General features: G+C 40.0%; 1 protein-coding gene across 2 annotated transcripts; it reads right to left on the reverse strand.

The window, feature by feature from the left end:
* Positions 1-5,043: 5,043 nt before the first annotated feature.
* On the reverse strand, positions 5,044-8,046 carry LOC135619003 (uncharacterized). Of its 2 annotated transcripts, none has more exons than XM_065120529.1 (3): positions 7,750-8,046; positions 6,958-7,394; positions 5,044-6,444 (listed from the first exon to the last, which is right to left on the reverse strand). In XM_065120529.1, exons 1-3 carry the CDS (start codon positions 7,810-7,812, stop codon positions 5,271-5,273), a joined length of 1,674 nt encoding a protein of 557 aa, XP_064976601.1. In that variant the 5' UTR covers positions 7,813-8,046; the 3' UTR covers positions 5,044-5,270. The 2 variants fall into 2 exon arrangements, with proteins under 2 accessions (XP_064976601.1, XP_064976602.1); XM_065120530.1 differs by lacking the exon at positions 7,750-8,046 and adding an exon at positions 7,535-7,730.
* Between the last annotated feature and the right edge of the window lie 4,715 nt (positions 8,047-12,761).

A 12,761-nucleotide genomic window follows, 5' to 3' on the forward strand; every position in this document is an offset into this window, starting at 1 on the left:
TTTATATAATTTTTATAAACTCAGTTTATTTACATTTTAATTTTCTTTTATTACCTACTCCTTGAGTGATTTATAATTTTAATTCTTTCTATGCATATATACTACTAGTTAACTCATTTAAGTTTTATTTATCTTTAATTTTATTATAGTGAATTCTAAATTAGTCAAAGAAGTATAATTAAGAATGAATTATATGACAAAGAACTCAATTATATTTATGCCCAATATTCTTGAGCTTAGAGGTTTATCAACCATATTGAGGAGATAATCTTGAATTTCTCAAATATACTTATACTAAATTTTAGTTAATTTTTCATTAATATGTCAACTAATGACTTATCAATAAATTTAAATTGATATTTAAATATTTCAATGCATTAGTTGTAGATTATAATGAAGTATAAATATTATTAGTAATTATTATAAGATTGTGTCTTTTAGATTTTTTTCGATCATTTATGACAATAAGTTGTTCCACAAAACTTTTAATAGTTATATTTGTGACTCTTTCAACTACCTTGATCAACTATAACATACTCAAAGTAAATTGTATATGCTCAAATTATTTTAATAATTTAATTTAAAAAATATACAGATATTTATAAAAAATAATGAAGGAAGTACCCTTATAACAAATTAATATAATATTAATATTTTTAATTTTTTAATAAATATTAAACTATTGATATTATCTTTATTTCACCTTTGCATGAAATATTAACATATCTAGTATTCACATAAAATTATTTATAGAGAACTCAAATCGTGGAATAGTATTGTTATATTGAAGTATATAATCATTAATTATAAAGATATTCAAAATTGTATCATCATATCCTATCATATAATTATTCAAAATAGATTCTCTTTTGAGATTATTCAAATCTCTTATTTATGTATGTTATTATGAATATTATTATTTTTATATCATTTTGGACTGATTCTTTGATCTAGTTTTATAAGTTATTGATCTAGGCTACCTTAATAACTACAAGACCAATATAATAATTTAAAATATCTTATAAATCATAAAATATTTATTATAATTTATATTCTATAAGTCTACCATCTCAAGACATTTTCGTAGTTACCAATCAAATAAAACTTAGGGATATGAGTTATAAATAATATTCACTAAAATTTTTTAATCTAATTTATGCTATAATAATTCAATAAATAATAATAATTATTATTATTAAATATTAATTAGTATTAAAAAATCATATGATAATTATAATCATGATAAATCATATATCATTCCTTTTTTAAATAAATATTATTTAATAATTTTAAAAATATGCATGTGAATAACTAAACAAATATTCAAGAATAATAATTAGATTTGTAATTATCACATATAAAATTTTATCAATATGTCATATGAGAAAATTATAAAAAATTATAATTTATAATTTTTTAAATTTTGTATGGAACCCTTAGACCAGTGAATCTCATTTAATTGGGTAAGCCTAGAAATGAGTTATTTAGATTGAACTCATAAACCATATATTTGATTAGGCCCATCAAAATTAAAATTGATTAAAATTAAAATTTAATCAAAATTTGGCTCTTCCCAAACCGATCAAAACTTGATTCATCATATCTAAATCTAATCAAGCAATTAAAATATAATCATAATCATGATCAAAATATTTAATTAAAATAAATCAAATTAGTCAATTTTATTTACTTACAAGATCGAAAGGCATGCAGGTGTCATATGGATAAAGATGAGATGCAATGGTGCCATGAAAATTAACTTATTAGTAGCAATTAGACTCTGCAGCTTCCAAATTAATAAATTTACCTTAGGAAATTCTTCAACGATATTTCTGCCACCAAGCATTCGACAATAAAAGCTATTTATCTATTGTATAATTATTTTAATTTTTACCAAATTAAAATTAATAATTTTTTTATCACTATACAGAGATCCCTCTGTAGATAATTATTGTTACCAAAAGATTTGATAAATTTTGATATTGAATAAATCTATTAGACAAATAATATTCTTTTAAGATATTTCATGCTACTTAGAATATTCCTTGCATCTATAAGAATTGTATTTTTTTTAAATATAAGTTAGTATAATCAATTTCATTTATTTGATTATTACTATAAGCTTGGAGTCGTCTAGCTCCATAATTTTGAACCAATCTATCAAAAATAATGAAGGGAAGTGCAAATTTTGATTTTGGCCATATATACAACCACTTTTTAATTTAATTCTTTGAATTTCTAGTAATTCTTATCTGTTTAAATGTTTGTTGTTATCAAATCCTTCTAAGAAAACAGACACATAGTTGAAATAGGCATATTGGAGTAGAAATTTGATTTTTGAATTTGTTGCAATGTATAAATGGAATCATATGTTTTGACATGAGAATGCCAATGGAGTCTACTGCATATATCATTTACAAATGATAAAATGAAGTTTACTATGTTTCCCACAACATTATAAGGACATTATGACACCCTAATTTAGTTTCACACGGAAATCAAAAGGATGTACATTATATATATATAATTATATGGATATATCATTATGACACCCTAATTTAGTTCCACAGTAAAAATAAAAAAATAAAATAAAATTATATGTCATTTAAGTTAAATAGACACAAGCACAAAAATGCACAACGAAAAAAAAAAAAACTAGTATTAGGAGTCTCACATCATTATGATCACTTCTAATCAAATTAAGTTCATTTTTAGTCTTTCTCTATGGTTAATTATATATTATCTCTTATAATTAATTATTTTTAATATCTCAATTCTTATATTTTTTTTAAATTACATTGGGATTTATGAAAATGAAACATTGAGATCCCTATACAAAGTTAAAGAGATAATTTTATAAAATTAAAAATTAAAAAAAAGAGAGGGATTTTATTAAAATAATATAGTTAAATATTTTACTCTTTTATATTTAAATATAACTTTTTAAAAAATATAGAGACGGAAACAATTAATCACACATACTTTGACATGGCACGTGCGACATACTCCTCAAGCCCCCCACTCGCTGCCATGAACATATACTTCACTCGTGCCCATGTGGGCTCTGACCTCTCCGCACGTGCCATCCAGCTCTCACAAGCCCTCATGATGGCCACTTGTATTCGTTTCTTTAATCCATCTTTTGATGCACAAAACCAGTCTTTTGCACCCATCACGTGTGAGTACGTCTCTCCCTCGCATCGAGTCGTGTCCCCTCTTCTTCCAACACCATGAGGAGCTCGACAAAGCCTCTCCATTGATTCCTTTGGCACCTTCCTTATTCCCCATTCTGTGGTATCCCTTAGCTTCATTCTCAGACTCGGGAGCTTTTGTAGAGCTTACTTTGAAGGTTATGAGTGCTTCTTTTATTTCGCCAAAAGATAAAAGTCTAAACTCCAAAACAATTCCGGATGCATTGGATTTGAGATAGATTCACCTCGTTTTCATCATCACACCCAGTAAGAGAGGTTTATATAAGAATGTTATGCTCTTAAACTAATCATCTTCTCTTATTTTGAGGTGTGTATGACTTCGTTGTTTATTCCACGAATCAGACGCCAAACCACTGGTACCTGTAAAACAGTAATCTAAGCTTGAACTTTTCACGCAGTTGTTATGGTGACTTCCTTGTGTAATGATCCTAAACATAGAACAAACCTTTTGCAGGTTCAAGATATGGCGGATTCTGAGGGTGCCTAGGTGTTTGGTGTTGGTCCCAAACGCTACAAGAGTGTGAGTGGCCTTCACATGTCCCATTCAACTGATGGAAGTCTCAGAGTATTTGGATTGGCGTGGGAAGCAGCAGCTCCATGCAGACGTAAGCTAAGATGCATTTCATGGAGTTGCATTGGATTCTATCTCGGTAGAGAGCAATCTTGAGGTGTTTGTTTGAGTCATGCATTCAAGACTGTCACGGGTTTCATCGCATGCAGTTTTGTATCGGGAAACATTCAATAGGCTTATGATAGATAATAGTCAAATCTATATCGTCGTCTCTTTTCATTAGAAGCTACTCATGTCTCCTTAGATTACATCACAAGAATCATCAAACAAGCGACTCCAAAATATTCAAACTAGCTTAGTGATCACCTACTAGCCAAATTGTTTTAGGTTGGGGAAGGTGTGGAACACCAGGATTACAGGGTACGACGTGACAGGGAAGCATGTGGAGGATGGCGATCGAGCACGTCATAATGACGGGATTAGGCCAATGCAGAAGGTGGCATCACCTCTGGTACATGTGACTCGGTTGTATCTCCTGCAACCTCTCATGTGCTTGGAACCCTAGCCGCCATGGACGCTTATAATCCCCCGCCATTAAATTAATCCGAGGATCGTTGCAGCTGTGTTGCAGTGAGTTGTCATGCAATAATGGCAGTGCTCTCCTGTGCATCAGAAGAAAACAATGAAAGTGTTGTCTGTAAGCTTCGTATCAGCTGCAGGAATCACGTTATCCTTCGTTCATGCTTGTGGGAGGAGTGAGAGAATGGATAAAACTTGTGATGTCACATTTATGTGACTCTTCATGGACGCCTGCTCAAAGGCACTTCGATGCACCCACATAAAGTTGCAGAGAGAGAGGGAGAGAGAGATTACGTTGAAGTTTTCTGGGGACCAGAGCTTGCTGCTGAAGCAAAATGAGTACGTGTACGGATGCCGAGCTGCTTTGAGCAAAAGTTGTGTGCTGCTGGGAATAAGTTCTCGTTCTGTGATGCTACTTTGAGCGCGTCGGCATCAATGGAAGCCTTTAAATTGGTTTTGTTTGCCAGTGAGTTTGAGCAAAAATTGCTCTCGCTGGTTTTGTTGCTCACAATCTTAGCCAGCAGATGCTCTGCACTTCCATTTTCTGTCCTTCACCGTCTCCTTTGGCAGTAAAATCTTTTGGTATACTGTAAACAATACTGTGCTTACCCTTTTCTTTTCCCCTTTTATATCTGAAATTTCTTTTCATTGCCAAAAGCTGAGAAAGAGATTCTTTTGCTCTTCTGACACTATAAAAGCTACAGCATCAAAATCTAAAAGATGAGAAGTAGTAGCAGCGGATAAAGAAGTAGACATTGATTGAAGCTCAAGATTAAGCTGTACAAACATCTGATAGATCATACTAACCACAACTAGGATTCACAAGATCGAAGAGGCGTGCCAGAAATCTAACAACAGTATAAGATCCACAGAGTAGAACAAAATTTCCATATGACATCTTCCCCCAGCTGTACAGTGATACTACTGGACAACAACTCGAATCTCATTCCCGCCATCATCCTCCTCCTTCAGCAGCTCAGTGCCCCGACGTTCACCGGAATTGCCCTGTGCGACAGCATGCTCCCCACCGCCGCCATGTCGCGGCAAAACACACTCTGCAACACCGCAGCCGCCGCTGTTGCTGCCACTGCCGTGTCCTCACCATTCCTTTCTGCTTTTGGCTTCTCCGCCGTCCTCAGTGCTGAGACTTGGCTTGCTACTGCAGCTGCTGCATTGGCCAATGCCTCTTTCGCTCTCTGCTTCCCGGCTGCCTCCTTCTCCATCACCGTTGCCATTATAGCGTACCCCTTCTGCAACATCCTGTACAGGATCGAGGCAGACATTCTTGCCTGATCCCGGATTGTGTCTAAATCCCGGTGATCGTCGGCCAACTCCAACCGGTCCATGAATCCCACTGCCTTCTCTGGTTTATGCTTCAGCGTCAACAGCAAGTGCGCCCGCACCAACTCCGGCCGCGTGCACCCGCGTCGAACGCCGATTAGCGCATAGTAGTCAACGTTGTTCCCCTCGCCGGCTGCCACGCGGCCTCGGAGCTGCTGAATACGCGCATTGAGTGTACGGAGATTGGCGGGAATGTCGCGGTACCGAATGTCATGGTTTGGCCGCCTTGGCGGCTCGGAGAGCTTGCGGTCGCGGAGAATGGCGTCGTAGAGGAGCTTCAAGTGCTCGAGGTCGTGGAGGCAGTCCGGGAGGGCGTTGACCGCCTCGAGGAGGTCGGCACGGGCTCGGAGGGCGGGGATGAAGGAAGGGTCGACGGCGAGAGCGCGGTTGCAATCTGCGATGCCGTCCGCAAGACGGCCAATGGCGCGGTACGCGGTGGCACGGCCGACGAGGCAGCCAGCGGCGAAGCTACCGGGGAGGCCGCGACGGCTGTCAAGGACCTTGGAGAAATGTCGAACGGCCTCGGCCGGCAGGCCGGTGTCCAGCGCGGCCAACGCGGCGGCGCGCCTCCGGAGGATAAGCTTGACATGAGCCAGGAGCTGGGAGGCCGACTCCGACTCAGAAAAAGGGAAGGCAGCCACGCCGCCGTCCTCGCCGGCCGCTGAGTCAAAGCTGTCGTCGGACCAGCAGACAGACTCGCGGCGAGAAGCTGCGGAGGCGAGGCGACGGCTGGTCTGGAGGAGGACCATGGCGTCCTCCATCATCCCGAGGTGGCAACAAGCTTGGCCGAGCACCACATACCTGAGATCAGCAACCCAGGTAAGCTCACCGAGACCCAACGGCAACTCCCAAGACAAGAAGAAGAAGATTAACGGAAACCAGTGCGGTCCGGCTTAACTCGAGTGGCCGGTTCAGTATGAAGTAGAATGGACAGCAAGTGTTTGCGTGCTGCAGGGAAAATTACCTACTAATCCTTACAATTACAATGCTGCCTCCGTATGTTTTGTTTGCGTACTGGTGGAGAGAAAAGGTAGGCAAGTAAATCCATGTCCTCACCTAATGGCTGACCTACAAAGCTTCCACATATATGTAATACATGTAGGTTGTGGAAGATTTCAGGGAGAGCACTTATAATTGAGCACTTTTTTGCTTCTTCTTTGTTGGATATTGAATTCATTGATGTAGCACAATTATAACAATAAGACCAATGTATGCTTGTTAGCATATCCAAAGAACTGTTTTCTTGATTTTGGTTGATCATTATTTGTATAAGGGCTTAAAATGGATGGGTCCGATGACCGCCTGTAAACGTACCTCCACTCGCCTTCCCCTTGGGATGTCTTGAAGAGGCCGGCCAAGAGCCGGCGCTTGAGGTCTGAGACGGAGAAGCACCGGAAGGAGCGGTCACCGTCGGACTGCTCGCGGCCAGGGGAGAGGAGGTTGGCGCGCTCCCGGCTGAGAGGGGCTGAGGAGGCGATGGAGAAGTGGTCGCCGGCGCTGAGTGAGGAGGTGGAGCCATCGTCCCCGCCGCCTCCGCCGGCCTTGTGGCTTGGAATGTAGTCCTGGAGCATGTCCGCCACCTCGCGGGAGCGGTGGAGGAAGAGGAGGGAGCGGGCTTTGAGCTCGAGGGCGGCTTCGAGGCGCGGGGAGAGGGCAAGGGCGGCGTCGAGGAGGCCCACCGCCTTCGATACATTTGACTGCTCTTGCGTCGCTATGAGAACCCGTGCTTCTCGGAGGTTCTTGTCGACCACCTGACTCGCAAAAACGGAGACAAAGATTAGATTTTGATGCGTACCAGTGAAGGAAAACAAGAAGTCTATCTCTTCTACTTCGATCCATCTCTCTGTTTCATGCTTCTTAAGTAGTTCGAACGGAAAAATGTCTGCATTACATCGAGAACATGACTATGATGTGCTCCTCTTCGGGCGATACAAATGGCAGAGAAAGCTAAAGAGCAAATGCTTGCTCTTCAACGCATCAAACAACAAAGCCAAAAGCAAGAGAGAAACAGAACCCCGGTTCACTGAAACACCACCACCCGACGTATATCAGCGGCAAGCCATTACAAGAGGAGAAGAGGCACCACGGCAGTGCCGCAACACCCACCTTCCTGTTGCTCAGCCACCAGTGCTTCCTCTCCGCGGCAAGAGAAGGTGAGCCCGCCGTCATTGTCACCAAAGCATCACCTTCCCTACTCTCCCATTCGAAGCTCAACTCAGATCTCAGCTTCGATCCTTAAACCTGAGCATGGGCGATCTCAGAGCCGTGGAATGACCATTTAGACCTGAGCATGGGCGAGGAAGAGAGGGGAAAATGCCAGCTTTGACTCCCTCTCTACCCCTTCCACTCCTTTCCCTTTCAGAGAAAGCTTCGATCCTTCAACTTCTTCGTTGGCACAGATGCCTCCCTCTCACTTCCGACCTTATACTACAGAGGAAGAAAAGAAAAAGAGAGGGAGAAAGAGTTTCTATTATCACCGACGGTAGTCGCACCACCACCACGAGTTAAAGTGTCGACAAAAGGTAGCCCAACCAAAAGCGGTGACCAGATCGTGACGGAGTCACCTCAGATAGAAAGTTACCCCAGTTTTTTACACCCAAAACTACTAAGCCAACGACTAATCCTGGCCGTTGATTCGGTGTGTTATCGACCGATGGGTTTGATTGGTTGGTACTCGTCAATCGGAACAATTCGAGTAAAATTTTCTTTTCCCACGCGTCAAGGCTTTTTACCTTTTCTACCCAAGGTGGGGCCAGCGATAGTTTAATGCCGTTCGAAGGAGCGTATTTATGGAGTTGTGGCTTAAACCACAAGAATCCTACCGCTTCTTTTCCTTTCCTTTTTTTAACCTTTTTCTTTTTTTTTCCTCCTCAAATATTCTTGCTTTATATTAACAATGTCATGGCGGGGCCCGCTGCCTTTTGGGTTGTGATTGGATGGAAGGAAGTCTTTATGTGTACCGTCGAAGGTAGGGCAAGGGAGTAATGTGTCCTTGGTAGGTCGTGTCCTCCAACTCTTCCCCCACCTTCAGGAGTGGGCGTAAAAGGGTACGCCTCCTCAAATTCTCGTGTACTAGAGCAGCACCCACGTTGTCTACGTGGATTTCAGGCGGTCATTATCCACGTAGCATAGTCTAGGTGGCATTGTCGCATCGATTTAGGACTATTTGGGTTGATCATCTCAATTGAGACAAGTGTGTATGTCGGAGAATTCAATGGAATGGGGGAGTCCACCAAGTAATCAAATTAAATGACATGAGAAAAAGGGAGAACATGATTGAACCAGAAAATATGATCTCGAATCAATTGACTCTTAAGTATGTATTAATGATTAGATCAAGATGGAGAAACAAAAATAAAAGATTGTCCATGAAAACAATGAATACTTGTTCAATGTATCAATTAAACAAATGATTAGGACATTCATAATTTTATATATTAAAATTCATCCACTTTCAAAATTGTATTATGATCAAATATTTTTTACTATTTTAAATTATTTATTAAAAAAAGAGGATTCTAAACAACCGAAATTAGGATACAACCATCATGCCCAAATTGATGAGTGGACCCACAACATGCTCTCCTCAGCAGTCCACGTGGACAACAGCCTCATGCCCAAATCATCTCAATGGATCCACGTCATCCTAGTCACATGGATTAATGGTCACATTTTAGATAACTAATTGTAGGAGGCATTTGTAGTGAATAAGTGTCACTTATTAAATGCAGACTTTGAATCAAATTTAATTAGCATAAATTTTCAGTAAATTGCTGGCAGAATGTATCCATCTGAATCTGATTAACCAATCACCCATTAGCTTACTTGAGAAACCTTTAATCATCTGTTGTACTTCATAAGTAAATTGCTGGCAGAATGTATCCATCTGAATCTGATTAACCAATCACCCATTAGCTTACTTGAGAAACCTTTAATCATCTCTTGTACTTCATAAGATTGTAGAAGCCAACACACAATTATTTGGTTGCATTGTAGTTCGAACTCCCAACTTTGCTAGAATTTTTAATGTTGGAGCAATTCATATTTGTGGAGACATTAATGCACTCTTTATTATTATAGCATTAATTGTCACATTGATAACACCAAATAGGAGCTTTGACTAGAGCAAAAGGATTGGCTGCAACTGTCAATTCTCTACCATGATTTAAAATATGTGAGAGAGAGAGAGAGAGAGAGAGAGAGAGTTTAATCTTTACTTAGAACTGAGAAAAGAGAAAGGAGAAGAAAGAACAGCAGAAGGAAAGCTAAGCTAGAAAGAAGCACATGTAATTTGAATGATTGGGTTCTCAATTACATCAAGTGGTTTGGCTGTCATTGAAAACAATTGCAGTTAAATGATCAGACTGTTTAACTCTTAATTTGCTCATCTTCTTGATGTTAATCTAACTTGTGAGATAGATGACCCCTTGACTCGAACAATTCCCCACTGCATGAAACCAGAGAGGACTTGTCAGAGTAATGAAGTGCTTTCACTGGACAAAGAATTGTGATCACAGTTGGAACATGGTATGCCACGTTGTATCACTAAGCAACTACTGGTATGGGTTGGATGGGAGAGAGAAGGAAGAATTGAGTCTGATGGGAGAGAGAAAGGAAAGCAATGATTGGTATAAGAACGTATACTGTAGTTAATTACAGTGGAATTTCTCATACTGGTTGAGAACTTCTCCAAACTTTTGTTCCAGCAATGCGACTACTGTGGATGATTCCCATGATACATGTAAAAGAAGTAGAAATCACTATCACCTCATGTGCCTCTGGCCTTCACAATCTGCCACCTTATTCAACATCAGCAGCTTTCTCCATCTTCTTTGCAAGCGTTGCCAACTAGTTGAGGTCTTCACCACATGATTTGTATGGTGGGCTGCTCCCTTGGTAGGATCCATGAGCATATTGCCTGCAACCTCAGTGCAAAGTCTTCATAACTTTGCTGATTCCTCAATAGTTCCAATCCAACATGGACATGTTCATGTTCCATCGATGCAACACTATTTGGCTTTATGATTGTAAAGCAGTTAGCAGTCTTGTTCAGTCTGGTTCTTCAATCTCCCGCTGCTATTAGCAAGGATTGGTTGAGCTGTCTTCGCTTGATGAAGAAGGGGTAGAGGCCTTCTGTAAGGTAGTGCTGCCATGGCAGACCACCTTGGTTGCTTCTCTTTCATGGGAATAGCTACGAGGAAGAAGATGCACCCCATCCGCGTGGCCTTCATTTAATTACTTGAAAGGTTTCATGTGCTTGTGAGTCTTACTGGTTTGCAATCTTAGCTGTTGCTGCAGCAATACCTTTCTAGATAAGCATACCTTTAACCTCGCCCAAAATCCTAGATAAGCTGCAGCAACATGATGCATATCAAGTTGGTAGAGACAAAAGCGTAACACTAGAAGTTGAGTCACTCGTATGACCCAAGAGCTAATGCTATGCGACAATGACAAGGGGAAAGCATCTATAAAGAACACACAAGTAAAGGGTTGCTGAGAGATGGCTTTACTAGCAGCAAGGACACTGCCATTATTGCTATCCTTCAGTAAAGTGTACCTTGCAAAGAGGAGAGGGGTTGCCATCAATGGGGGAGAGCCCAATGGAAAGGTAAAGTTGTTTTAACTAGGTGCCTTAACAACAGGAGGGCCCTTCTCTGCCATGACACCTGACCACATGACACATGAGAGACCTCTTTGGATAAGGCTTGTGGGCAGCTCAGCCTGTCTGATATACCTTCATGAAGAGGGATGGTGATGAGAGTGGATGTCAATCACCTTAATTCACATTAAAGTTGATGGGTAGGTCCATCCTTCACCTTTCCTTTCTTAGACAAAAGGACTGACTACCATTAATGCTTGTTGCCAGGCATGAGAAATCTGTGGTTACAATCTGACAGGCAACTCAAAAGGTTTAAGATTGATTTCAGTGACTCACTGCAGTAAGTTGTGCAGTTGGCCTTATTTTAAGACCCCAACCAAGTGGTAGTACCGAGTTCCACAGAGCGAAGGAGCAAATTTTGCGTCAGCATCTCTGATCTGAAGCTTGGTGATTGACCTCGGCAGCTGAAAACTAGTTTTGGGAGATTGTGTTGCTTTACAGAGCAAAGATTTCTTGAATGTGAGCTCAGACAAACAGCCCATCACCATGTCTGCAAAAGATTGACCTTCATCTTTCAGGCCATGCAAACAGTTTCTGTTCACAAAGAAACTCTGCTTCAGTCCTCTATGATTTGTGTGATAGACTTGATCTTTTGTGGATGACACCGAGTTCCACTGTAGCTTTTGGGTTCATTCTAAGCTACTGTGAGAGGAAAACGATTCCTAGTTGATCCTAAACGATTCCATACAGTGACAAATTGAAAGGAGGAGATGCATCAAGTGAGCTGAAATAACATGCTAAATGAAAGCAATTGACACTATAATAATAGTCTCCGAGAATCGGGCAATGATTCATCGTTTACAATCAACATATAGAGAGCTGAGCTTGACGGACTGATCCATGCAAAAGACATTTAGCTGTTAATCCTCTGTGGCCACGTTGATCTATCATCAGATGGCGTTTAATTGTCAGATTGTTTCAGAAAACAAGTGATTTATGAGGTTCTTTTGCTTGTGATAACGCAGCACTCTGAATCACCAACTTGTGACAGCATGTCATGTATCTATTGTCCAATATTGATGAAACTTCAGCTTGGGCTTCAAAGATTCAGTTGTGGTCATAACTCATTATGTGATCAGAAGTTCCATCTTGTGTTTTAACTTCGGTTGGCCAGATGTTGATGACTCTGCAAAAACCCTGCAGTGATGAGAACTCCATGGCTAATTGATCTTACAAGTAGGCTAGATTGCATACTCTTTCCATGGTGTTCTCAGAAGCTTAAAGATACTACCTACAGACCTGAGAATGATTCTGACATTGTACATTCTGCAAGTGTGTTTCAAACCTTCATTCCAATGAAGAAGGTAAGGCCAATATCTTAACATACATCATATCATTGCCCAGTTCCTTTATGTAATCTGTTGCTACTTCTTAGTTCATGTCTAAAGACATACTCTTAAGGCTCCCAAAATATAGGAGATAATTTTCCGTTTATCATAGCAACATAATGCATGAACTC

Source organism: Musa acuminata, chromosome BXJ2-8 (assembly GCF_036884655.1).
Source record: "Musa acuminata AAA Group cultivar baxijiao chromosome BXJ2-8, Cavendish_Baxijiao_AAA, whole genome shotgun sequence".
NCBI lineage: Eukaryota > Viridiplantae > Streptophyta > Magnoliopsida > Zingiberales > Musaceae > Musa > Musa acuminata.

Bases quoted from the DNA above. Each gene is read 5' to 3' on its own strand.
- LOC135619003 (XM_065120529.1), bottom strand. From the start codon at position 7,812: ATGACGGCGGGCTCACCTTCTCTTGCCGCGGAGAGGAAGCACTGGTGG. The intron at 7,395-7,749 runs GTGGGTGTTGCG...TTTGCGAGTCAG, and splicing joins GGTGGCTGAGCAACAGGAAG to GTGGTCGACAAGAACCTCCG. The intron at 6,445-6,957 runs GTACGTTTACAG...TGCTGATCTCAG, and splicing joins CAAGGGGAAGGCGAGTGGAG to GTATGTGGTGCTCGGCCAAG.